Source organism: Nuphar pumila, chromosome 12, assembly GCF_984573655.1.
Source record: "Nuphar pumila chromosome 12, dmNupPumi1.hap1.1, whole genome shotgun sequence".
Taxonomy (NCBI): domain Eukaryota; kingdom Viridiplantae; phylum Streptophyta; class Magnoliopsida; order Nymphaeales; family Nymphaeaceae; genus Nuphar; species Nuphar pumila.
Window position 1 is genome coordinate 61,279,807 of NC_143260.1, and position 26,832 is coordinate 61,306,638.

Genomic DNA, 26,832 nt, shown 5'->3' on the forward strand with positions numbered 1-26,832 from the left:
TTGAGATTTGAGTCATTGACTCTTGACTTGAGAATTGAGATATCATATTTTGTAAAAGTGGATGAATTTTGGATGTTTGAAATTTGATTTTGTCATTGTGTTATGATCATTAACTTTATACGTATGAACTTTGTAATTTTGTTATATGACCATGGGTCTAGTTGTAAAATTGTCTATGAAGAGACAATACGCATACAAGCATAAATACTTTATAAAAAAAGTGTACGAAAACACCCTCACAACACTTGAACAAAATACGCACAAAGCGTAAAAGTAGCAAACATGCAATAATGCATGTATTTGATAAAAGGAACAAATGCTTGAGACTCTCAAGCTTAGGTATTAATAAGGGGGAACACCCCTATTTATACAAGTGCCAAAAGGTGCAAAGGGGGGGCTCCCAAAGGAGTCGTTGGGGCGCCCCCAATGCACTTTAAATAATAAAAATAAAAAGAATAAAAAAGTAAAAAAAGAATTACAAAAAAATAAATAAGAAAAATACAACATATTCCAAATGGAATATGCGCAAGATAGGAAATTACAAGAATACCCTTTTCGGGTAAAAAATAAAAAGGTATATAAATATATATATTTATATATAGAGAGATATATGTACATATAATATATTATATGTATATGTATCTGTATGTATATAAATATATATATTTATATTTACAATAATGATTTTAGGAGATACATTTTAACACCCCCCCCCTCAAACTTACGGTGTGATAACCGCAACTTTGTCAAGAAGGAAATGAAATCCGGGCGAACATAGAGCTTTTGTGAAGAAGTCGTCAAGTTGATACTCAGACGTCACGTATGGTAGATCAATGACCTTCTTCAAGTATTCTTCTCTGACATAATGACAATCCATCTGTATATTCTTTGTTCGCTCGTGAAAGGTGTGGTTCTTGGCAATATAGATTGCACTTTTATTGTCACAGCATAGCTTTGTTGGTTCTTCGACAACCACTCCCATATCTTCCAAAAGGCGTTGAATCCATACAATCTCCATGGTGGTAGATGTCATGGCGCTATATTCGGCTTCAGTAGATGACAAAGAGACCTTCTGTTGCTTTTTACATCGCCATAAGATCAAAGATTTACCTAAGAAAACACAAAAACCAGTGGTGGAGTGACGGTTACTAGGGTCACCTCCCCAATCTGAGTCAGTATAAGCAAGCAATTTTAATTCAGAAGAAGAAGATAGAAATATTCCCTTATTCATTGTTCTCTTCAAATATCTGATGATGCGAAGGACAACACTCATATGAACGGTTGTAGGAGCGTGCTGGAACTGACTGACGATGTGAATAGCATGTGACAAGTCGGGTCGAGTAATGCTAAGGTACATTAAAGAGCCTACCAACTGCTTGTAAGGAATAGGATTAGTTAGGGGAATACCGTCATCAATCTTCATTTTTTATTCCACGACTTTAGGAGTTTCGCATACTTTGTCATCAGAAATTTTTGATCTGTCAATAATCTCACAAGCAAGTTTAGACTGAGATAGAAAATAACCACGTTGCGAATAGGCAACCTCAATTCCAAGAAAATATGTCAGAAAACCCAAGTCTGACATCTCAAATTTTGAAGTCAAGACGGACTTAATACCCTTGACTCCTTGAACATCATCACCTGTAATTAACATGTCATCAACATAGAGTAATAGAATCACAATTCCTGCATTAGATCTTCTAGTAAATAGAGCAGTGTCAGTATAACATGACGAAAAACCATTTTCCAGCATTACACTGGTAAACCTGTCATACCAGGCTTTGGGGGCCTGTTTCAAACCATAGAGGGCCTTACGAAGACCAAAAACTTTATCTTTAGGAATCTTCATGCCTGGTGAAGCATCCATATATACTTCTTTGTTAAGATCACCATTTAAAAAAACATTTTTCACATCCATTTGAAAAATGTTCCAATTTTTAATAGATGCAATAGTAATAAGACATCTAACTGTAATCATTCAGGCTATAGGGGCAAAAGTTTTCTCATAATCGATTTCATACTCTTGCCCATACCCTTTTACAACTAAACGAGCTTTATACATTTTCAAAGATCCATCGCTCTTAGTTTTAACCTTAAAAACCCATCGACAACCTATAGTTTTCTTTCCTATGAGTAGAGTTTGGAAATCCCAAGTTTCAGCCTTTTTAAGGGCATTAAGTTCATTTTGCATAGCTTCTTGCCATTCTATACATTTTTTAGCTTCTTCAAAATTCCTTGGTTCAAAATAAGAGTGAATGGCACTAAGACAAGCCCTATATCGGGGTGAAAAAAAATCAAAAGAAACAAAACGAGTTGGAGGTCTTCTATTCCTTTCAGATCTCCGGTGATCGATAGTAGGAACAAGCTCACTATATTGGTCAATAGCACTTCTAAAGGTGTCTTGGTTTCTACGAGAGTAGGTTATTGGATCACTTAAATATCTACTTTCTTGTTCATTGAGTGAGTTATGTTCACCAACGTCACCATCATTTTCCTCACCATGATTTGATGATACATCATCATCACTAGATATATCATCATTACTAGACAATAGATCAAATAGGAAGGAATAATCAAAATTTTCTTGTTGAGAAACATTTTTTTCAAAGCCACTTTCATTTTCCAAAAAAGTTACATTTCTAGAGACATATAACTTATCATCTCGAAGATCATAACAACGAAACCCTTTTTGAGTTTCGGAATATCCAAGAAAGGCGCAAGGGATAGCCTTGGGAGATAGTTTGAAATTCTTATCCGTAAGTGTAAAACACTTACACCCAAAAACTCGTAACCTATTATAATCCGGTTCAAGCTTATATAAAATCTCAAAAGGGGATATTTTTCCTAATATCCTAGATGGCAGGCGATTTATCAGATAAACAGAAGCAAGAACTGCTTCTGCCCAAAAATTTTTAGGAATGTTTTGGGAAATAAGAAGGGTCCTAGTGGTCTCAATGATGTGCCTATGTTTTCTTTCGGCCAACACATTCTGTTGAGGAGTTTTAGGACAAGACCTTTGATGGACAATTCTATGATCCTCAAGATATACTTTAAATTGATTGGAGAAATATTCTCCTCCAGAATCACTCCTAAATATCTTTATATTACTGTTGAATTGATTCTTGATCATTGAATGGAAGGTTTTAAAACACGAAAAAACTTCATGTTTGAACTTAAGAAAATAGATCCACGAATATCTGGAAAAATCATCCACAAAAATGACATAATAAGAAAAGCCTCCTTTTGAAGTCACAGGTGCGGGTCCCCAAACATCTGAATGAACAATTTCGAAAGTTTTAGAAGAGAACATAGTTCTTTGCTCAAAAGGTAAACTTTGCATTTTTCCGAGAATACAATCATTACAAGAAAATAAACTTTTACATAGGTCTTTTGCAAAATGTAAATAAGACAACTTGGTGATATTAGGATGACCAAGTCTTTTGTGCCATACATTTATATCTTTGTTTTGGGCCACATTACAAAAAGATTTTGGAACTTGAAGAGATTCCATATAGTATAAGTCTCCTTTTCTAAAGCCTTCCCCAATCAATTTCCCTGACCGGCGATCCTGTATTAAACATTTATCACAAGAGAACTTAATATCGCAATCATGGTCCGAGAGTGAGAAACAGAGAGAAGATTTAAGTTTAGTTTAGGTATAAATCTAATTTTTGGAATAAAAAAATCTTGAGTTTCAAAATTACCTATACCTTTAATTTCAAGAGATGTTCCATCCGCAGTGGAAACAAAAGAGGGAGAAACATTTTTTGAGAAATCGAAAAGTGAAAACATGTTTGGGGAAATATGAAAAAATGCACCGGAGTCCAAAAGCCAAGAGACTTTACCTGGAAGAGATGAAGTAGACACGGCGGCACCGGAAGTAGCTCCCTTGAGTAGAGGTTGAAGGGCTTCCACTATTTGATTTAAAGAGAGTGACTCACTTGATGATGCCTCCTCCTTTTGTGGTACACCGGTGGTAGTCATTGTGAGAAGCTTTTTCCATTTGGGACATATGGGTTTGATATGTTCGGGTTCTTTACAAAAATGACAAATAATTTTGCTATAGTTCATTTTTCCTCTTGGCCCACCATTTTCACCTTGATTTTGTGGTTTAAAATGAGGGGGACGATAGGTTCTTACATTGTTCCCGGGTCTTAATACGGCATTGACCTCATTACTTTCTTCATGATTACAAGGAACCACAAGAACACTTGATCCTTGTTTACATAAACTCATACAAGTCTCCACACTACTTAATTTGGTGAGGAGTAAAAGAGGATAGAAGAGAAGACCTTATTTGCTCAAATTCGGGCCTTAGCCCATTCAAAAAATTGAAGAACCAATCTTCTTCAAGTTGCTTGTGACGGAATTCAATTGCTTCTCCACTCCATTTTGGTTCAAGCATGGCAAGCTCATCCCAAATCGATGAAAGATCGGCAAAATATTCCCTAATAGTCATTTCACCTTGAGTAAGAGAGAGAGCCTTCTTTTGAAGATAATACTTATGAGATAGGTCCCTCGATGTATACATTTTCTGAAGATAATGCCAAGCTTCTGATGCCTTTTTGAACTTAATAATGTTGGCATTAATCTTAGTTTCAACGGATGAAAAGAACCAAGAAAGAATCTTAAAATTCTTCATTTCTCACTCATCGTGCTTCTTAGAATACTCTTCAAGAGCTCTAACCCTTTCTTCTCCTTCAAGAATCTTGATCTCACTTCTGTTTACCACGGTTATTTTGGGTTCCATGTTTCCGGCCCAAATATGATAATTACAACCATTTAATTTGAAGCCAAGAGTAAAGTGTGACTCTTTTTCGCCCATTATGAAGTAGAGAGAAAGGGAGAAATGGCATACCAACACAATATTCCAAATGCTAGCTTGTGCAAGATTCTTCTAAAATATTTGAGAAGCAAGATCCACCACTTCAACCTCCAAAGATCCGAAGGCATGCTTTTCGAGGCAATTGAAAATAAGAGGATACCACAATCCTCTATCACCAACCAAGCTCTGATACCATGTAAAATTGTCTATGAAGAGACAATACGCATACAAGCATAAATACTTTATAAAAGAAGTGTACGAAAACACCCTCACAACACTTGAACAAAATACGCACAAAGCGTAAAAGTAGCAAACATTCAATAATGCATGTATTTGATAAAAGGAACAAATGCTTGAGACTCTCAAGCTTAGGTATTACAAAGGGGGGACACCCCTATTTATACAAGTGCCAAAAGGTGCAAAGAGGGGGCTCCCAAAGGAGTCGTTGGGGAGCCCCCATGTGATCGTTGGGGGACCCCCAATGCACTTTAAATAATAAAAATAAAAGGAATAAAAAAGTAAAAAAAGAATTACAAAAAATAAATAAGAAAAATACAACATATTCCAAATGGAATATGCGCAAGATAGGAAATTACAAGAATACCCTTTTCGGGTAAAAAATAAAAAGGTATATAAATATATATTTATATATAGAGAGAGATATATGTACATATAATATATTATATGTATATGTATCTCTATGTATATAAATATATATATTTATATTTACAATAATGATTTTAGGAGATACATTTTAACACTAATATGGTTATTGCTGAGATACATTGGCAGATTGCTCAAGTATGATTATCTTTACTTTAGTTTTTACTCTTACTCTTGTAAGTTTTTAACTTAACTTTACTTTAGGGCTTGTTTCTATTGAAATATTGAATTATTGTTTTGCTTGGTTGTTCGATTTCTTGCTATTAGATGAGTAATTATAAGTTAGATATAGTTTTACTTGATGTTATTTTACTTATTAATCAATTACACTAGTAATTAAGTCATTCTACAAACTTTTATATGTTTAAATGATAATTTATATATTGTTTTTCTTTTAAAATCAAAAGTTAACAAAACCCGGTCCGAGTCACCGAGTTGACCCGCCGAGTCACGAGTCAATAAAGAACGAGTCGAGTTCCGAGTCACGGGTTTTAAAACCATTTTGACTAAAAAGTATATTGAAGGATATGGGCATCAGCATCTCTACTTCATTGAAGATATGTTGTGATAACAAAAGTCTCATTACATTGAGAGCAACCACTCATTTCATGAGCACACAAAGCATATAGGGATGGATTGTCACTACGCACTAGAGGAAATCCTTAAAGAAACCATAGAGCTTTCATATGTGATAACAGAGTTTCAACTTGCCGACTTATTCACCAAAGTGTTGCCTTTGTCGTGTTTTTATGTTCTCCTTGGCAAACTTTTGGTCATTTCGTTGTCAGTTTGAGAGAGGTGTTAAATATATATTGTTATGCTTTGTATTATATTATATATATTCTTTTTTTAGAATGTATTTTTGGACAAATATGTATTTTATTTTCTATTGTATTTTATATGTATATTATGTAATATACATATAATGTATATTATGTAATATACATATAATATATATTATACAATATGTATATTATGTAATATATATATATATAATGTATATTATACAATATATATATTATATTTTTTTGTTATAGTTGTTGAGATCTAGTTGTTAAGCATGCCTAACTGCTAGTACTTTCCCTCTCTTCTCCTATATGCTAAGTCACAAGGACACGGCAAAGCAGGTGCCGCACCCAGGATCATTTTAAGGGCATTCTGACCTGAAATTGTTGAAGGTCGTTGAAACACGTTTTGGGTCCATCATTGTGATGGTGAAGAGGATTAAAAGAGTGAAGAATGCTTTGATTAACATGGTGACTGATGAAAATTGGACATTCTATCGTGTTGATGATGATATCAAAGCTCAAGAAATAAAAAAAATTCATTCTTGATGATAAGTTTTGGGACAAAGAGGTATACTTCCTTCAATTTACACAACCTATTTGGGAAATGTTAAGAGAAGTTGATAAGGATGAGCCCATGCTTCATGGAGTTTATGAAATGTGGGATAATATGATTAAAAAAATACAAGCTATAATTTTCAAGCATGAAGAAAAAAATCCTGCATTGGATGATTCAGAATTTTTTAATCATATTCATTCAATTTTAGTCAGAAGATGGGATAAGAACAACACTCCTTTGTATTGCATGGCATATTCTCTTAATCCAAAATATTATGCAAATAAGTGGCGGGCTGGTGGTATTAGTCGTGTCCCTCCAAATTTAGACTCAGAGTTATCAAGACATAGAAATATGTGTATGACAAGACTTTCCAGAAGCATATCTTCTACATCAAGTCACACAAGAGTTTGAAAAATTTTTATCTTCGAGATTATATGGACAGGCATTATTCCCGAGAGAAGAGGATAATATAGATCCTATCACATGGTGGTCAACATTTGGATCAGAAACACCTCTTCTCCAACGTCTTGCATTAAGATTGTTATCGCAGCCTGCTAGTTCATCTTGTTAAAGAAATTGGAGCACATATTCTCAAATCCACAACATGAAGAGAAACAAACTCATCAGTAAGCGTGCAGAGGATTTAGTATATGTTCATTCAAATCTTCGATTACTTTCACGAACCAATGATGAATACAGGTACTAATTTGCTCTCTTAGTTGTTTGATTATTTCTTAGTTTTTCATTTAAATATACTTGTATTGTATTTAACATTTTCAAATTAGGTTTCTAACGCAGACAAGGAACATCCAAATTTTGGGATGTGAACCCAAAAGAGTGTGACTTCGAGGGAGAGCATGATTTCAACATAACAAACATGGATTTAGCTGAGCCCAGTATTTCTTCTAATGATGCATTTGATGATGAAGAAGAAAATTTTAAGATCCATTATTTCATCAGGATATACTTTGGTATGTAATTTAGTTTTTTTCTGCTTTACTTATTTAATTGATATTTAGGTTGATTTATGTAATTGCTTTACTTATTTGATTGATATTTAGGTTGATATATTGCATGCATGATGAATGATATTATGACAATGTTAACCGTTAAATGTTAACTGTTAAAACTTCAAAATTATATATATATATATATTTACATTTATGCCCCTGTCGCACCCCCGCACCCAAGGTTTTTTAAAGTGTCGCACCCCCGCACCCGCACCCATGTGACATAGCCTATATGTTGTGTATTTCTTAAGCATTTGGGTTAATAAAATTAGTTATTTTATATTGTGTGCTCTTGTGTATACCTTTAGTGGCTTTTGTATTTTGCCTTTAGTGGCATGTGCGCTTTGCCCTTAGTGGCCTTTGTATTTGTGTGCACTTTATTTCATTTCACTCACTTCCATCTAAACAGTGGCATGAATTATACATTTACAACTAATAAATGCGTATAATATTTTCTATTTGACTCATAAAGATAATATCTCAACTAAATATTGGATTGTGTAATGAAGTAGAATGTGGGCCCACACACCTTTCAAGAGGCACAAACACAAGCCACAAATGGGCACAATCACAAGGGCCAATAAGAGAGCACACACACAATAAAATGAATATTTAAATCTTATTCAAAATGCACAAAATATGCATTGAGCATTACATGAGAAATAAGGGGACAAGATGTCCTTATTTACCAACGACTTTATGGTATTTTTACCATAATGCCCTCAACAAGATTTAAAAGGATAAAAATAAGAAAAACAAAGAAATTGAAAAAATATTAATGCTGCCCCTGATGGGCAGACCCTATTATATGGTATAATTACCAAAATAACCCTAGAAGGTATTTCCTATTACAAGATAAATATATATATATATATATATATCTTAAAATGTAACAATAATCCTTTTTGTATGCATATATGTATATGTATCTATATATATATATATACATATATGTATATGTATCTATATATATATATATTCTTGTAATACCCTAAAAGGGTATTTTTGTCATTTCTCATTTTATGCATATTCTATTAGGAATATGATTATACTTTTTTATTTCTTTTTCTTTTTATTTTTTCCTTTCTTTCTTATTTTCTTTTTTGATATTCGTACCACCTTGAGGGGCCAATGTAGATGTTGGACCCCTCCAACGGTCACATTTGTGACTGTTGGAGGGGCTCCAACGACTACATTGGAGCCCCTCCAAGGCCCTCAATGTAACCCCTATAAAAGGGGGTCCTCTCCTTTGTATTTGAATATACTTGAGGGAGCTTTAGCTCCATTGTAAAATGGTTTTTACCCTATTTTTCATAATAAAGAAATATTCTTTTAGCTTTTTGGCTTAACCCCTTTGTGGGTTTATGGGTTTAGCACTTTATGTGCTTTTTGGTTGCCCCTTAGTGGGTTTGTGTATTTGCACCTTAAGTGTGCATTTATGGGTTCATTATCGAACCATTTGTTTTCTTAAATGGTATCAAAGCGAGATCGTGATCGGGTTGTCTCTCAGAGCATCAGAAAGCGTCTCACTCAAGAAACCTTAAAGAATGGTGAAGTATCTTCAATGAATGGTGAAGTATTCATTGTTTTTCTTCTCTTTCTTGAAGTTTTTCGGTATGTATCCCTTTTCTTAAATTATTATACATTATGAAATTATTTTCTTGCATGTGCTTTCATTATCATTATGTTTTGCACATTTAGTGTTTGTGGTACTTGAGAACCCTTACTTTTCACATATCACATTTCACTTGTTCGCATGTTCTAAAATATTTTCTTTTAAAAATTGGTAAACTTGTTTTTCTAGATATATGATTGCTCAAAATGGGTTATATATCATATTTTTTTAAATTTGATGTCAATCCTATTTGAACTCGTGTATGGCTTTAGGAGTTTTTTCAAGTATTAAAAGCTTGAAGTTCATATTTTTCATGTCTTTGTGCATGTGTATTCGTGCCTTTGTGCACTTGTGAGAGTTCTCCTTGTGCCTTTGTGCACACTTCTTGGTTGTTAGCATTGTGTTTATACACAAACATTTTTTATATATAGAGATGTTTGCATGAATGAACATACATGGTTGTGATAAAATTAGTTTATATGTGTAAGAAGAAGCTCTTAAAGAAAGTTGGGTTGAGATTGAAATTTTTTAGTATACGAAGGATTGTGATAATTCACATACTTCTCTACACTTCATCGATTACCCATCACATATAATAGTAATTTATGAAGAATCCTTTATATAGTGATGTTTTTCAAAATTGTCTTCAATTATGCAAGATTGATGATTTTTTGCATAGTTGTTTCGTGATTAACTTATAAGTTAACTTATAAAATTATATGTTTTCTTGCTAAATGAATATTATTGGTCTTTGCTTAATACTCTTGACTCTCATATGAAACCTAATTTGTTTAGAGGTTCTGTAAAGACCGTGAAAAAAAAAATCGTGTCAGACTCGTGTCAGACACGTGCCCTGCACGTGTCGGACACGTGTCGGGTCTGGGCTTGTCGGACCCGGGTTCTCGAACTCTCGAGAACCTGCGTCTTTTAAAAAGATGCAGGTGTCTCGGGCAAGGGTTCAAAAACCCTCGCCCCTTCTCTCTCTCATCTGCTTTGTCTCCCTCTTGTTGTCGCCGGCGATCGGAGACGTCGGCGAGCAGCTCCGACCGGCGATCCTCGTTGTCGGCCTCCTGACGATGCGAGCGATTCCGTCTGGCCGCCTCCCTTCCGAGTTCCGGCGACCCAGTTTTCCTCGTGGTGGCCTCTGATAGCCGGCGATCGAGGCCCACAGCGGCCCCCGTGCGCCGGCGACCTTCGAGCCTTGCCGGCCACCCTTTTCCCCTTGTTGTCTCCTCTTCGCCTCTCACCCTTCGAGCGAGGGTTCCTTTCCATCGGCCGCCCCTCTCTACCCCCCCTTCGTTAGAGGCTGCGCCAGGGACCCCGAGCGCGCCGTCAGCCTCTGCTTCCGTTCGGGGTGTTGCAGCCGCCACCGTTCGTCGCCACCGCCTTCCTCATTCTCCTTAGAGCCTGTGCTGGCGACCTTCCAGACTCCATCGGCCCCGTTTGCTGCGATTTTTCGGAGGTATAACCCTCCCCTCTCCTCCTTTGTGCAGGGTAGGTCGACAAGGGGGCTGAGCCCCCTGTCACTCTCCCTGTTTGCTGTTGGTTGACAGAGGGGCTGAGCCCCCTGTCGCCTCTTGTTTTGGCAGGGGGTTACCCCCCCCCCCCTTGCCTCTTTGTTGTTGGTCGACAGGGGGGCCGAGCCCCCTGTCGCCTCTTGTTTTGGCAGGGGGTTACCCCCCTGTCTCTTTGTTGTTGGTCGACAGGGGGGCTGAGCCCCCTGTCGCTTCTTGTCGGCAGGGGGTTACCCCCCCTGCCTTTTGTAGTGGGTCAGCAGGGGAACTGAGCCCCCCCTGCTCTTTTGTTGGCTCTCGGTAGGGGGCGAGGTCCCCCTGCCTTTGTGTTGCTTCTCGGCAGCGGGCTTCGCCCACTGTCTTCTTTTGTTTGCCGGCAAGGGGCGAGGGCCCCCCTGCCTTCTGTTTTTCCTCAGTAGGGGTTGAAGCCCCCTGCTCTTCTGTTGTTTCCCCTACAGGGGGCGGAGCCCCCTGCACCCTCTGTTGCTCCTCGGCAGGGGGTTCTGTCCCCCTGCCTCTTGCATTGTGCCGGCAGGGGGCGAGGCCCCCCTGCCTCCTGCGTTGTGCCAGCAGGGGGTGAAGCCCCCCTGCTTTCCTGTTTTCAGGCAGGGGCTTGCCCCCTGCATTTTGGTGTTTGTTCTTCGACAAGGGGCTTTGCCCCCTTGCCTTGTTTTTGCTGCCTTGTTGTGGCAGGTGTGGTAGGGAGCTTCTGCTCCCTCCCCTGCCTTTTCTTGTGCTAGCAGACAGGGAGCTCCTGCTCCCTGCCTCTGCTGCTGTTGCCAAGCAGGGTTGAGGCCCCTGCCTCTGGCACCCCTGTCTGCAAGATGCAGAGTTTCTGCTTCTGCCTCCTGCAGGCAGGGAGGCCTTGCTGCCTTGTTGCTTGTTTATTTTCGGCATATGCTAACGTTCTAAGCTCTCCAGGTTGAACGGTGGATCCAGCTCGCCCTTTGTGGCTTGAGCTCTTGCTTGCCTATGCTGCATGCGTACGAGGACCTGCAACCCCTTAAGGTAGGGGATTCTTGCGTGAAAGGACAATGAAATGACAAATGTTTAAATAAGAAAGATAACTAAAAGAGGGCGATATATGTATACGTATAATGTATATACGTATGTCTTTACCTTCAAGGACGCGTTTTCGCGATCCTTGTCCTCTTTATTTTCCTGCACTTTCCTTTCTGTCGCCGTCGCGCTATATGTGCCTAGGCTTTCCATTTATGTCTTTACATTTCATGTCTTTTAATTCAAGGACGCGGTTTCGCGATCCTTGTCCTCTTTACTTTCCCGCACTTTACTTTCTTGCTGCCCCGCGCTTTGCGCCCTGGCATTTGCTTGTTTATGTTTGCCTTGTTCTCCAGGATGCCTGGTCCTCCTTTACGTTCTTGCACCTTACTTCCTGCAATTACTTGTTGCCCCGCGCTTTATGCGCCATGGCCTTTGCTTCTCGCTTTACTCTTCGTGCTTTACTTTCTTGTACTGTCGTGCTTGCTCTTGCACTTGCCTTTTGCTTGTGTTCGTCCTTACCTTGTTGCCTTGCTCATGCATGTATTCTTATCTCTGTCGTATGCTTTCTCTCTTGCTTACGCTTATCGTTATCGAGGTGCAACCCCATGCCTCGTGAGTCGTCCTTTACACTTGCGTAGTCAGTATAGGATCTCATACCTCACGAGTTGCTTGCGTAGTTGCCTGCTTGTGCATTACGATGATCGAGGTATGATCTCATACCTCGTGTGGAGCTTTAGCGTTCTACCCTCGCGGTGCATCTCCTCTCAACGAGTTTTGCCCCTCATTTTGCCTTTGTATTAGTATGTGCATGAGTTTGCCTCTTGTCAGCTTGCACTCCCTGAGTGCAGCTTCGAATATATAGTGTATATCGTTTCACTTGTCTTACAAGCCACGACACACACTTATGCACTTCGGTTCTCCAAAGACATTGTCTTTGGTGCAAACCTATTTTTAAGATGTATAGCTTGTATAGCAGAGGTAGCGGCTGAACCTCCCAAATCGATGTATTTGGGATAGATGTGTTACAACCTCAGTTCGCCTATCCGATACGACTCAGATAACCATGTTTAGGAGCCTGTGCATGAGTAAGACGAGAATCCTTTCGAGGTACTTGCGCCATCACTAGATCGGCGTTACCTCACCTTTGATGTGAGACCTAGTTTCTAGGCTTTCTGGTTCAACCATGTTTGTAGCGCCTTCCTTCGTGAAGGTATTGTTGGATCTCTTACGAGGGATCCATGTTTCCTCCTCTAGTAGTTGTACCCTTAGTCACGTACGATATGTTTGGACTACGAAGAGCAGGACGAAAGGTCTATAGTAAATCTCTAAGTGTGTATTGACACATTGAGCTAATCCTGTTATATTGTTTTCGCCTAATAGGCAGGTTGCTCGCGATTGTCTAAAGAACCCGAGCACGATCAGTTGGAACTGGAATGAGTTCACTGTAGGCTTCTATAAAGCAGAAGCATTGGGATTTCCTACGAGAGATCCATAACCCTCTCATCGTGGTTGTACTTTTGAACAGGTACGTTGCGTACTACGATGAGTAGGATGAGAGGTTTATGTCTGCCTCGAACATGCAATGGCATGTGTTTGAGATCACAAGAGTGATGTTTCTGCCCTCACTAGGGATTGACCCCCTTTCATCGTGATTATACATTTGAATAGGTACGATGCGTACTGCGGTGAGTAGGATATGAATTGTGTGCATGCCTCGAACGCGCAATAGCGCGTATAACTCACCTAAATAATAATCATGCGCCTTCACAAGCAAGATGCTCGATTGGGTTGAAAGACCAGAGAATGGGACGGCGGTTAAGAAACCCTCCGTCGTGCTCATTCGGGACGGTTCATCAAGAGAGAGGATGGATAGTACAAAACTCCGATGGACAGTCATATATGGCAATCTCGGGCAAAGATCCGACCTTCCCCAGTCATCGGAGGTTAGGGGAAATCCTTTGAGCCACTTCTGCAGAAGTACGAATGCGCATCCATTGGGCCTTTGTTTGCCTTTGGGGATTTACTCTCTTGGTCACAGACCGTCCCCTTAGGAAGCGGACTCAGTCAGTCATTCGGGGTATAATAAAATACATAGCATAATGGACCCCCGAATCGATCTCGGTTGTTTCTACGTTTTGCCTTGTGCGTACCCACAACGGCCTGCTCAGTAATGAGACAAGATATAACTTATACACATGATCATGAGATATGCATGTTGTGACGTTGCGTTGTTTGCTTGCTTGTTAGCTCGGTAGTTCGGTATACTACTCGTTGAGCTAGGTACGCCTGTCGAGGCGTTACCCTTGTTGGTTAAACTGCTTACGCAGTTCCTTGCTTAGTAATAACTAGCTTCTCATACTAGTTGATTGCTTATCCTGTGTAGCTTATGTATTGCTTATGATGCAATAGCATGGGCCTTACGATTAATGTTGTTACTTGCCGATGGACTGAGCCATCCAATGGTACTTGTATATGTATTATTGTTATGAATATCTGTCTTATGCAATTGCTTTGCTTGACTGGTGAATAGAGTTAGTTACTCTTCACCTATTATATCTGTGGGACTGCTATAGTTGTTTGTTTAGCACTCTGATCCTTCCTGCTCTTTTGTGTAGCTGTTTGCTTTACTAGAGTTTTGCTTACTCCACAGCACATTTGGTTAGATCTGCTAGTCTTGCTTGTTCCTGCTTGAGCTGGCGTTTATCTTGCTTATTGTAGCCTTTGCTCTTTCTTGTCCTTTGCATCCCTACTAGTCTGTTGTGAGACTGACCCATTTTCATGGGCAGGTGGTGAACAGGTTGAGACAGCTTGCGATGGCACGATGACGCGATGCATTCAAGGCAATGCCCTTTCCTGACGTTGCACTCCTGGGGATACTTTTGATGGATGTGGTATGAGGTTTCTTGAAAGCATCTCTCCTGATTTTAACTCTGCATTTCTAAAACTATATTACCAAAATGTGGTTCTTATTTTCATTTCAATAAAATATGTATTTGAACTGCAAATCGGTTTGTAAGGGGGAATCTGCTTTTGGTTGTAATGTGCCCAAGGTCTAGGGACTTGTTTTGAACATGATCTTCCGCTGAACTTCTGTTTTTAAACTCTGATAAATGATTGATTTCAAAGCTTTCAACCTTTTTCATAAAAGGTTTCAAGTCCACGATTTTGGGGCGTTACAGGTTCTCTCTTGTTTATGTGTCTTAGTGCACTTTCTGCGAAAAAATTGATATATCAATTTGGTAATTCTTGAATATGAATTTCTCACATTTGAATTAAGTCTTTGTCTTTCTTTTTTGTATGAACCTAAGTGGTTCTTGTTAATGATAACTATTTGTGAGAATTCCGTGATCCTTGTGAAAAGAAGGATTTTAAAGGTCCTTCAATGTTTTTGGTTTATTTAAAGAATCTTGAAAAAAAATTGTGGTAAGTATGTTGTATGAACCATTGTGTTCACTAAGAAAGATCTTTTAAAAGAACTTCTCACATTATATAGAATCTTAGTATGCATTATTTAAAATTTTATATTGTGTTTAGTGCATAATAAGATCTTTTGGTATAAAAGATTTCATTAGTTTGGATTTTCTTCTAAATGGTGCAAGTTTATAAACTTGTTTGCTTGTATTTTTTTTCACATAAGATTTCCAAATCTCTTGATTGTATCACTTCTATTAACGGATGACTACGTTGGCCGTAATATGTTCTCATTTTATTGCATTGAATTACACTTGTTGAGCATATAATTGCATAATTAAAGCTTGAGATTCTCAAGCTCTCCTCTTTCTTCGAATATATTTTCATTACATGCCTTTGTGCATGTTTGCATTATTTTACGCCTTTGTGCGTATTTGTTCAAGTGTAGTTTGAGTGCCTTCGTGCACATCTTTTGTGAAAGCATTAGTGCTTGTTTGAATACTCTTTAAAGAGGCTTTTATATTTTAGTGTCTTTCTCAAGGCTTGTGTATGTATTGGACTTGGCTATTGACTCCTTTATTTGTCCATTATAGGACATTGTAAGTGATTATAGCACTTTTTATGTTTCCGCATATCTCATTACAATCAAAGAATATTAAAGCTTGGTTTTACTCTTGATTATCCCAAAAATGGTTCTTTCACATAAGCATTGTGTATTCAAAAGAATGTTTTTTAAAGAGTATTCTTTGCCGTTTATGGCACTCTTATGTTGTCCATCACAAGTTGTTATATGATGCATCAATACTTTATGGCCTTATTATTGTTATATCAGAGATGTTTGTTGAGGTGAGTTATGTGCACCTCGTGTTATGTCATTTTAGATTGTCAACTTGTAGTTTGACTCTAAATAGCTTGTTATGTGATTTCTGATTATGAGTGTGTCACGCGTTTGTTTTTTGGCCGTTGATTTTATGGATGCTTTTAATTATATATACCTATGATAAATGTCTAAGGTTTGAAACCATAGTCTTTCGAGGTATATTGAAAAATTGATGTTTTTTAATTGTATTTCCATTACAAGCTTTTTTACCTCAAGTGTTTTCTCCTTTTTATGCTCCTTATCTAAGTGTCATCATATGTAGACAAGAAATATTGTTCACACATCCGTGTGTGTTGTTACCCATTGTTGACTTTGTTCTCTTGATCTAGTAGCTGAACACACTTGTTTTGAGGGTCATTATATGTAGACAAGGCTTGTTGTTTCACACCATTGTGTGTGATGTTAGCCCATGGTTGGCTTTTGTGTCATTGTTTTAGTCGCTGATACACTCATTTCAAGTGTCATTTTATCTAGACAAGAGAAGTGTTGTCACACCTTTATGTGTGTTTTAGCCCATGATTGGCTTTGTACTCTTGTTCTAGTAGCTGAACATACTTGATTTAGTCATTATATGTAGACAAGAGATGTTTATTCACATTTTTATGTGTGATTTTAGCCCATGGTTGGCTTTTGTACTCTTGTTCTAGTCGCTGATACACTCATTTCAAGTATTATTATATGTAGACAAGAGGTGTTTATAAATACCTTTGTGTGTGTCTTTGGCCTTTAGTGGCATTATGTTTATGTTCTTGTTCTAGTAGCTTATACATTTGATTTATGAGTTTTGGAGGACTAATGAGGTGGTTGCTTGTAGTGAATGAACTATTGTTGAAATTTGCAAAATTTCATTCTTAATTTGGTTTTATTTGCATATATCATATGAGATTTCCTTCTAACTGAGTTTTTCCTTACTACTTGCAAAGAAAAATATTTGTCGATAAAAGTTTATATAATTGATAATATGCATATTTGGAAATCACTTGATTTTACCTTTTTGGCATTTACACTATAATGGATGTGTGTATTTTACACATTAAGGGTTTATGGTGTTTGGCCTTCTAGTGGGCTTCTGTACACATTAAGGGATTGTGGTGTTTGGCCTTCTAGTGGGCTTCTGTACTTTTCAAATATTTCATCCTTCAATGTGTGAGGTTTTCTAGTTAAAATAGCATTTGTTCTTGACTCCTGGGTGAGTGTTTTGGTTTATTCAATCAAGTGTTATACTTGATTGGAGTGTGTTCTTACAAGTTCATACATGACATTTGTTGGCATTGATTTCTTTTCATTCTGAGTGTGAGAAATTATTAAAATCATCTTTTGTTGATGAAATTAATTGTCTCTTTATTATTGATTTATTAAACATGCTTTCGTTCATGGGCCCTTGTGCACATCCCTTTGGGAGGAATTAGTTCTTGAATGAACATTGTCTCTTTGAAAACATTTCTATTGCAGGAAGCTTCTTTTAAAGCTCTTTAGTGTTGGCTCACTAAGAAGAGTATTTCATGTCCCTTTGTGCATATATCTTTTCTTAAGAATATAGTGAGTTTATCAAAGTGTGTTTGAGTTTAATCTTCTTAATGATATTTTCACATAGTGCTAGATAGAAATTCGTAGAATATCTTTTGCATCATTGTCTTGATGAATCATATGTTCCTCTTGATCAATGTTATAGCTTCTTAGTTCATCTTGTTTGAAATATTCTACTTGATTAAAATGCAAAGATATTTTTTACTTGGAGCTCTTTGGTTTGTTTCACAGGATCTAAAGATGAGATGAAAGAAGTACCTTTGATAGATCATAGAAGGTGCTTTGGGATGATCACCATTAAAGACAATTGAAGGAAGACATTTGCATCCTCACTGAAGACTCTTGAAGACTTGAGATTCTTCCTCTTGTATTTCTTCAAACTTTTTGTTTTCCCACGCAAAGTTTGAGGGGAGTGTTAAAATGTAACCATAATCCTTTTTGTATGCATATATATACGTATATATAGATACATATACATATATATATATATATATTCTTGTAATACCCTAAAAGGGTATTTTTGTCATTTCTCATTTTACGCATATTCCATTAGGAATATAATTGTACTTTTTTATTTCTTTTTATTTTTTTTTTATTTTTTCCTTTTTTCTTATTTTCTTTTTTGATATTTATACCACCATGTGGGGGGAGGGGGGGGCAATGTAGATGTTGGACCCCTCCAACGGTCACATTTGTGACCGTTAGGGGCTCCAACGACTACATTGGAGCCCCTCCAAGGCCCTCAATGTAACCCCTATAAAAGGGGGTCCTCTCCTTTGTATTTGAATATACTTGAAGGAGCTTTAGCTCCATTGTAAAAGGGTTTTTACCCTATTTTTCATAATAAAGAAATATTATTTTAGCCTTTTGATTAAACCCTTTTGTGGGTTTGTGGGTTTATGGGTTTAGCACTTTATGTGCTTTTTGGTTGCCCCTTAGTGGGTTTGTGTATTTGCACCTTAAGTGTGCATTTATGGGTTCATTATTAAACCCTTTGTTTTCTTACAATGTATATATATACACAACCATATTTTAACATACTATTTCCTAAAGCAAGGGTTGTACATCTATACAAGTGAAATGCATATCCAAGAAATTTACGTAAATTTCAAAATAAGCATTAGAAACGAATACAAGTAAACATAACATACCTAATGTAGTATACACATCCAAAAACACAGATGCACATGAACAAGAAATCATAATTTAGATGTTTTTCTTTATTACACAATATATCTTTGCATGTGAAGCTCCTTGGGCAAATTCACTTTTTTTTTGCCAAACAAAACTGAAGCATTCAAGATGTAGCCTCAGATGCAATCCAAAAAATTAGAGCTCCTTCAATTGTCTGCTTAGACTTGAGATTGAAAAAGAATGACAATTTTCAATGCACTTGGTTGTTAAAATACATGTAATCCATATATATATATATATATATATATATATATATATATATATATATATATATATATAGTCTAATATACCCAATAGGGGTATTTTAGTCATTTCACAAGTACCCGATAGGGGTACTTGTTATTTTCCCTTTCTTTTGTATTTATTTTTGCACTTTATTTTCTTCTTTTTTATTTTGTTTTTTACCCACATAAGGGGCCCCACCGTGGAGTCAATGGGGCCCCCAACGGTCACCGTTGGGAGCTCCCAACGACTCCATGGGGAGCCCCCTATGTGGCTCTTCTTTTAAGGCCACCCCTCACTTTCCTTTTTTGTGTATATATAGGGGTGAACCCCTCTTGCATTCTTGACACTTGAGAGCTCTCTCTCTTTTCAATAAGAGACATTTATATTTTTATGTTGGGTTGTCCCTTTGTGGATTTGGGTGTCATCCCTTTTGTTTGTCCATTGGTGGACATTGTAAGTGCTTATCGCACTCTTTGTTTTTCCGCATATCTCATTACATGGTATCAAAGCAAGGTTTATGCTCTTGATTGTTAATATAGCTAGTTGAGTAGTTATATATTGTTTTTCTTTTTGTATCTCTCTTTGTTTATCTTCTTGTGAGAGATTAAATGGAAGGGGAACAAAAGATTGATCTCTCCTTCAAGCTTAATGGCTCCAATTATATGATGTGGGCCGCCGCCATGGAGAACAACCTCAAAGGTAAAAAGCTTTGGAGATACATTATGGGCACCATTCCAAAACCACAACTCCAACTCACCAGGATGGATGGTGATCGAGAAAAAGCTCTTGAAGGAAATGCCTGCATGAAGGTCATTAAAGATCACCAATCTAAAGTGGAAGATTGGGAAAGTAAGCATGCGAAGATTCTTGCTTGGTTCATGAACAATGTGGTGCTCAAAATTTGCGCCAACATTGCTAAATTTTGAATGGCTAATGAAGCATGGTTCTTTATGAAAGGTATGTTCACTCAAAAAGGCATTACTCGTCAATTCTTCCTCCAAGAAAAAATCCAGACTATCAAGCAAGGAGAAATGAGTGTAAGGGATTACTTTAGCACTCTTAGACCCTTATGGGATGAGCTATCTTTACTAGAACCAAAGTGGGTTTCTAGTGTGGATGTGGAACTAAGAAGAGAACAAATGGAAAAAGAACACTTTTTCCAATTTCTAGATAGGCTTAGGCCCGAATATAAACAAGTTAGATCTTCCCTTCTTCATAAATCTAAGCCTCTTCCCTTGGAAGATGCCATAGCCGAAATATGCCAAGAAGAAACTCGTCTTGGCATGATTAAAGGAGGAGATGACGTTTTGGCCGTATCTAAACCCGGCAACCATGTGAAAGCCTATAAGCCTCCACACTTTGGGAGGCAAAATAATTATAATGGCAACTATAGAAAAGCCAGTTGCCATCATTGACAAGAACCGGGTCATATAAGACCTAATTGCCCTAAGTTGAATGAAGCACCTAAAAATAAGGTTGCTTCCGTTGAAGAAGTTACTCAAAAGAAGGAGGAAACTATCAAAGGGAAGGAGTCCTTTTCTCTTGCTCAACTATCGAAAGCACTACAAACTCTACTCAAGATACCATCAACCTCGGGTGCCGCCATAGTTTCTTCCTCTCCTCCAGGTATGTCTTATTGGATCCTTGATTCTAGAGCTTTCTTTCATATGACCCCTCTTGAAAATGAGCTTTCTGATTTGTGTAATAACTCTAAAAACTCCTATGTTTCAACTGCCGATGGTACATCTTTACAAGTAAAAAGTTTTGGAACTTTAAATTTTTCCAAAGATTTCTTTGTGCCAAACGTGAGAGTGGTACCTCAACTTAATTTAAAGCTCCTCTCTGTTGCTCAAATATGTGATCATGGATGTGAAATCTCCTTCTCAACTAAGGATTACTCTACACAGGATCTCCAGACCGGGAAACAGATTTGGCAAGGCCATAGGAGGGGAGATCTCTATTACATGAGCAACTTGAAACTTTCCACTAACTCTTTTTGTAACCATGTCCAAGATAAAAATATTAAAATTTAGCATCAAAGACTTGGACATCCAAGTTTCTCAAAAATGTACTCCTTTCCATTTGGAAAGAAATTTTGTAATGAGAAACATTTTGTTTGCAAGAATTGTATTTTTGGCAAAATGAAACCAACTCCTTTTCCAAATCGAACTTTTGTGTCCAAAAGACCATTTGAGTTACTCCATTCGGACGTTTGGGGTCCTTCTCCGGTCATGTCTAAAGGAGGATACTCCTATTACGTTACTTTCATTGATGACTACACTAGGTATGTGTGGATCTACTTTCTCAATTTAAAATCTGAAGTCTTTGACTTCTTCAAGAAATTTCACATGATAGTCAAAAATCAATTTTCAAGTAATATCTCTACTCTTAGATCCGATTCGGGTGGAGAATATCTATCAAATGAATTTCAAATTTATTTAGAAATAAATGGAATTTGTCATCAAAAATCGTGTCCTAGGACTCCTCAACAAAATGGTTTAGCCAAAAGAAAGCATACGCACATTATGAAAACCACTAGGACACTCCTTATTTCCAAGGAAATTCCAAAGAGTTTTTTGGCCGGAGCCGCCTTAACCTCAACTTACTTGATAAATAGAATGATATCTTCATCCTTACAAAATACATCTCCATATGAAAAACTATTTGAAAGAACACCCAATTTCAATAGATTAAGAATTTTTGGGTGTAAATGTTTTATCCTTACACATAAAAGAGACAAATTATCTCTTAAAGCTATTGAATGTGTTTTCTTAGGATATGGAGAAAATCAAAAGGGTTTTAGATGTTTTGACCTTAAAAATAACAAACTCTATGTATCCAAATATGTAACCTTTTTGGAAAATGAAAATGGTTTTGTGAAAACTAAAGATATTGACGAAAGCAAATATGCTTTCTTATTTGATCTTTTCTCTCAAGAAGATGAGACTCCTCAAGAAGAGGAAATCTCTAATGAGTCGTTGAATGATCTAGAGGATATTCCTCTCAACAATGTTGAAAATGAAAGTGATAGACCAATCCAAACCTATGTTAGGCGTGGTCAACAAGCTCAAATGAGCGCCTTAGAAAAATACTCTCAAGGTTCCAACATAGAAGAAACCTCGTTAAAGAGATCCGGCCGAATCTCCAATCCTCCTAATAGGTTTGTTTCCTATGAGTCTCTAACTCCAAGATATAGAGCGTGTCTAATAACGTTACACTCATTTCATGAACCTTCACATTATAATGAAGCCAAAAACATCCCCCAATGGGTTGAAGCCATGAACTTAGAGCTTAGTGCCCTTGAAAAGGCAAAAACTTGGGAAATAACTTTATTACTCACTGGAAAGAGATTGATTGGATGTAGATGGGTCTTCAAAATTAAAACTAAAAGTGATGGTTCATTAGAACGTTATAAGGCCCGATTAGTAGCAAAAGGATACGCTCAAGAATACGGTATAGACTATGAAGAAACTTTCGCACTCGTAGCTAGGATGACTAGTGTTAGGACTCTTATCGTTGTTGCGTCAGTTAAAAAATAGTCAATCTATCAACTAGATGTTAAAGAATGCATTCCTGAAACTTAAAAAGGCATTATATGGTTTGAAACAAGCCCCAAAGGCTTGGCATGATAGATTTAGTAATGTAATGACAAGTTTGAATTTTCATTCATGCTATACTGACATTGTTTTATTTGTGAAAAGTGCAGGGTCTTCAGTAGTTATTCTACTACTTTATGTTGATGATATGATCATTGTGATGATCAAGGAATTAATGATATTAAGAAAGTTTTAAAAGAAAATTTTGACATGTCTGACCTTGGTTTCTTAAGATATTTTTTAGAAATTGAAGTAGTGTACTCTCCTCGAGGGTACATTCTCTCTCAGATGAAACTTCCCGCTGACATTTGTTCCAAGTCTGGTATCTCCGATGATAAGAAGACAGAAACCCCTGAAGTCATCAATGCAAAGTTAAGGTTGGAAGATGGAACACCTCTCGAGGATCCTACTCCCTACCGTCAACTTGTTGAGTCTCTAACCTACTTATCCATCACTTGGCCAGACATAGCTCATGTCGTCCAATCTGTCAGTCAGTTTCAACATGCACCTACAACCGTGCACATGAGTGCAGTCTTAAGGATCGTCAGATACATCAAAAACACCATAACTAAGAGAGTTTTTCTTTCCTCCTCTTCATCACTTGATTTAATTGCTTATACTGATGTTGATTGGGGAGGAAATCCCAATGACAAAGTCTCAACTACGGGTTTTTGTGTTTTCTTAGGTGACTGATTTCTTGGAGATGCAAGAAGCAGCACAAAGTATCTTTGTCTTCAACAAAAGCGGAATATCGTGCTATGGCCACAACAACCATGGAGCTTGTGTGACTAAGAAGTCTCCTCAGTGATATGGGCATTGTCATCTCTACTCCTTCGAAGATGTGTTGTGACAACAAAAGTGCAATTTATATTGCAAGCAATCACACCTTCCATGAGCGTACTAAGCACATCGAGATGGACTGCCATTACGTACGTGATGAATACCTAAGAGGAACCATAGCACTACCTTACGTCACATCCGAGTACCAGTTGGCGGACTTCGTCACTAAAGCCCTTGTCGCTCCTCGTTTTTTGTTTCTCCTTAACAAGCTTTCGGTTATATCCCCGTAAGGCTTGAGGGAGGGTGTTAAAATACATGTAATCCATATATATTTATATATATATTGTCTAATATACCCAATAGAGGTATTTTAGTCATTTCACAAGTACCCGATAGGAGTACTTGTTATTTTCCATTTCTTTTGTATTTATTTTTGCACTTTAGTTTCTTCTTTTTTATTTTGTTTTTTACCCACATAAGGGGCCCCACCATGGAGTCGATGGGGGCCCCAACGGTCACATTTGTGACCTCCCAATGACTCCATGGGGAGCCCCATATGTGGCTCTTCTTTTAAGGCCATAAGGCCACCCCTCACTCTCCTTTTTTTGTGTATATATAGGGGTGAACCCCTCTTGTATTCTTGACACTTGAGAGCTCTCTCTCTTTTCAATAAGAGACATTTATATTTTTATGTTGTGTTGTCCCTTTGTGGATTTGGTTGTCATCCCTTTTGTTTGTCCATTGGTGGACATTGTAAGTGCTTATCGCACTCTTTGTTTTTCCGCATATCTCATTACATTGGTAACATAGCACATAAACATCACAAGTGTGAGAGACAACTTAAACATACTATATATGGCACAATTTTTTAAAGCTTGGACGTGAAGTCATTTGTGTGTGCACATCTATATTTGTGTTTTATTCATAGCTCAAAAGCCAATACATGTGATCAACAGTTAACCTATTGTATTACAAAAGAGAATAGAAAAATATTGTGCACATAAATGTGGCAATTATTTCATTGTGCACAGGAAGAAACTCACCAAAATTTGTAATTGCTGCAGAAACTTCATCTTCTGAAAATCCCATTTCTAATAAAAGAACTGTCTTATCCATTGTCTCAAACAAACCATCAGAAGTAATTTCCTAGTAAGACAACGAAAAACAAACTTCAGATTACATAGATACATGCAGAACAAAATTTAGTTTCCCATAACAACTTGCACACATGCAAGAGAGAGAGAGAGAGAGCTCATAAAGAGCAGACAAAGGTCATTCACTCCATTTCCTTGATGAACAATACAAGGATACATAGACGTACCATCTCAAGTAACCACCTTAGTTCCAAAGAAGCATATGCAGTATGTATTTTTACAGTAAATAGATGTGTCAATGCTTTAGCGTGACATAAACATGATGATGAGAGAACACATATTATACAAATCAAAAGATAAATATCATCCACCAGATTCCCTCAATAAGGATAATATGCAGTTCAAAAGATAAATATCATCCACCAGGTTCTCTCAATAAGGAATACATTGACATACATACACATTCTCGATTAGCCATTTTATGGAATATCACATAATACTGCAATTCCAGAAACTAGATGAAGCAATGCTTTTCCATACCATGGCTTCAATAAGTCAGAGTTCAGAAAGTATCCTTTCAAGTAAGAGTCATGAAGGAGCTAGCCAAGTGCCTTACAAAAGAATTTTTGGTAGCTCTAAGATCTAGTTCATATTTAGCATGGCTGTGTAAATGATCATAACACATGCAGTTGCACTCTTAGAGGTTGACATGGAACAACCTGGGTTTGTGATCCAAAACTTGAAATAAAGATCTTCCCATAAGAACACCACTGAGCACCCTATTGATTAGATCAGTAAATAAGTGGTAGCATCAAATGATGCTTACTGCTTAGGAACATTGTTATCAAGCAATAATGTGCAAGTGGCTTCCTAAAATGTGCCTATCTCAATTTCAGCCACAACAATGGGAGGTTTAATCATTATATTTATCAGTAAGTAATATCTTAACCCGAGATATGATATCAGTTATTTATCAATATGTGCACCGCAACAAGCACAGTTGAAGCTTCATTTTCAGATTTCCTCAAGGGAGACAAATAATTTAATCCAAAGAAAAATAAAGAACACACATGCTAGACCCCAAGCATTAAGTGAACCGTTTCAAAGAATATATGACCTCTAGAACTATTGGAAAATGAGGCACAACAAAGTGTCACCCTTTAACAACCACCACATCATAAGATAATGCCATTTATTAATGCGACAATGCCAAGATAGAAAAAACGCATTCTGAAAGATGCCTGGTTCAAAATTTTGATCACTAAAAGCCTTTTATTGTATGCGTCAAGATGGACTCCACGCAATATCATAAATAGACTCAACATCTCATTTTACTACCATGATTGAATGTCATTCTCATCTTCAAGTCCTGAAGAAGCAAGTTAGCAAGAAATAAAATCGTACAACAATTTAAGTCACCCTGACTTGCAAAATAAAGGCTCTATTCTCTTGACGCTAGGTTATCTTAGGATGACTCTAGCTGCGTGATGACCAGAAGTTCCACTCTTCCTTAGCTCCTTCAAAGTGAGCTGTATGAGATTTTGCCCAATATTAAAGTATCAACCTCTCTGCATTAGCTTTTTGAATTTTCTAGTGCCCTATATTCTTTCCCTAACAATAGAGTGTTTGGTGGTACCTAGGGATGGAAAATACACTCTCTATTATGCCTTATCAATATATATACTGAAGTGCCATTCTCCAACTTCAATAAGAGAATATTCTTACTTTGCCTTCTTAACAGCTTGACTTCATGTTAAGCAATTCTATTAAGTAAAATAGAATTAGTTTGCTCCATAGCCTTCAGTCCCATATAATACTTACTCATGCTTCCATTCCATGATAACGCTAATCTTGCTCCTTCATGTCAGGGCTACCCAACAAAAGAGAAATTAAACTTATATCTGTCATGTCTGCTCACAGTTGAACAAGTTCCACACAGCTCTTTCACAGTTTAGCAGACTTTGTCAAAATTAAGTACCAACCACATTAGCTTCTTGAGTTTTCTCTAATGACCTATACTCTTAATAATTGAGTGCAGGTGGTACCTAGGATGGAAAACACCTTATAATATGTTTGACACCTATTAATTCATATTCAAGTGCCACTCCCCAAAGAATATAAAGCTCAATTTTTCCTTTTCCCTCTTGATAAT

At 37.3% G+C, this 26,832-nt stretch overlaps 1 protein-coding gene across 4 annotated transcripts in view; it reads right to left on the minus strand.

The window, feature by feature from the left end:
* Positions 1-26,832, minus strand: part of LOC149820971 (putative inactive DNA (cytosine-5)-methyltransferase DRM3) — a 149,764-nt gene that overhangs the window by 28,277 nt on the left and 94,655 nt on the right. For all 4 annotated transcript variants that reach the window (XM_089982147.1, XM_089982144.1, XM_089982145.1 and 1 more), the window contains exon 9: positions 24,630-24,732. In XM_089982147.1, the coding sequence (XP_089838273.1) occupies positions 24,630-24,732 (103 nt within the window). The remainder of the gene's footprint in view (positions 1-24,629; positions 24,733-26,832) is intronic.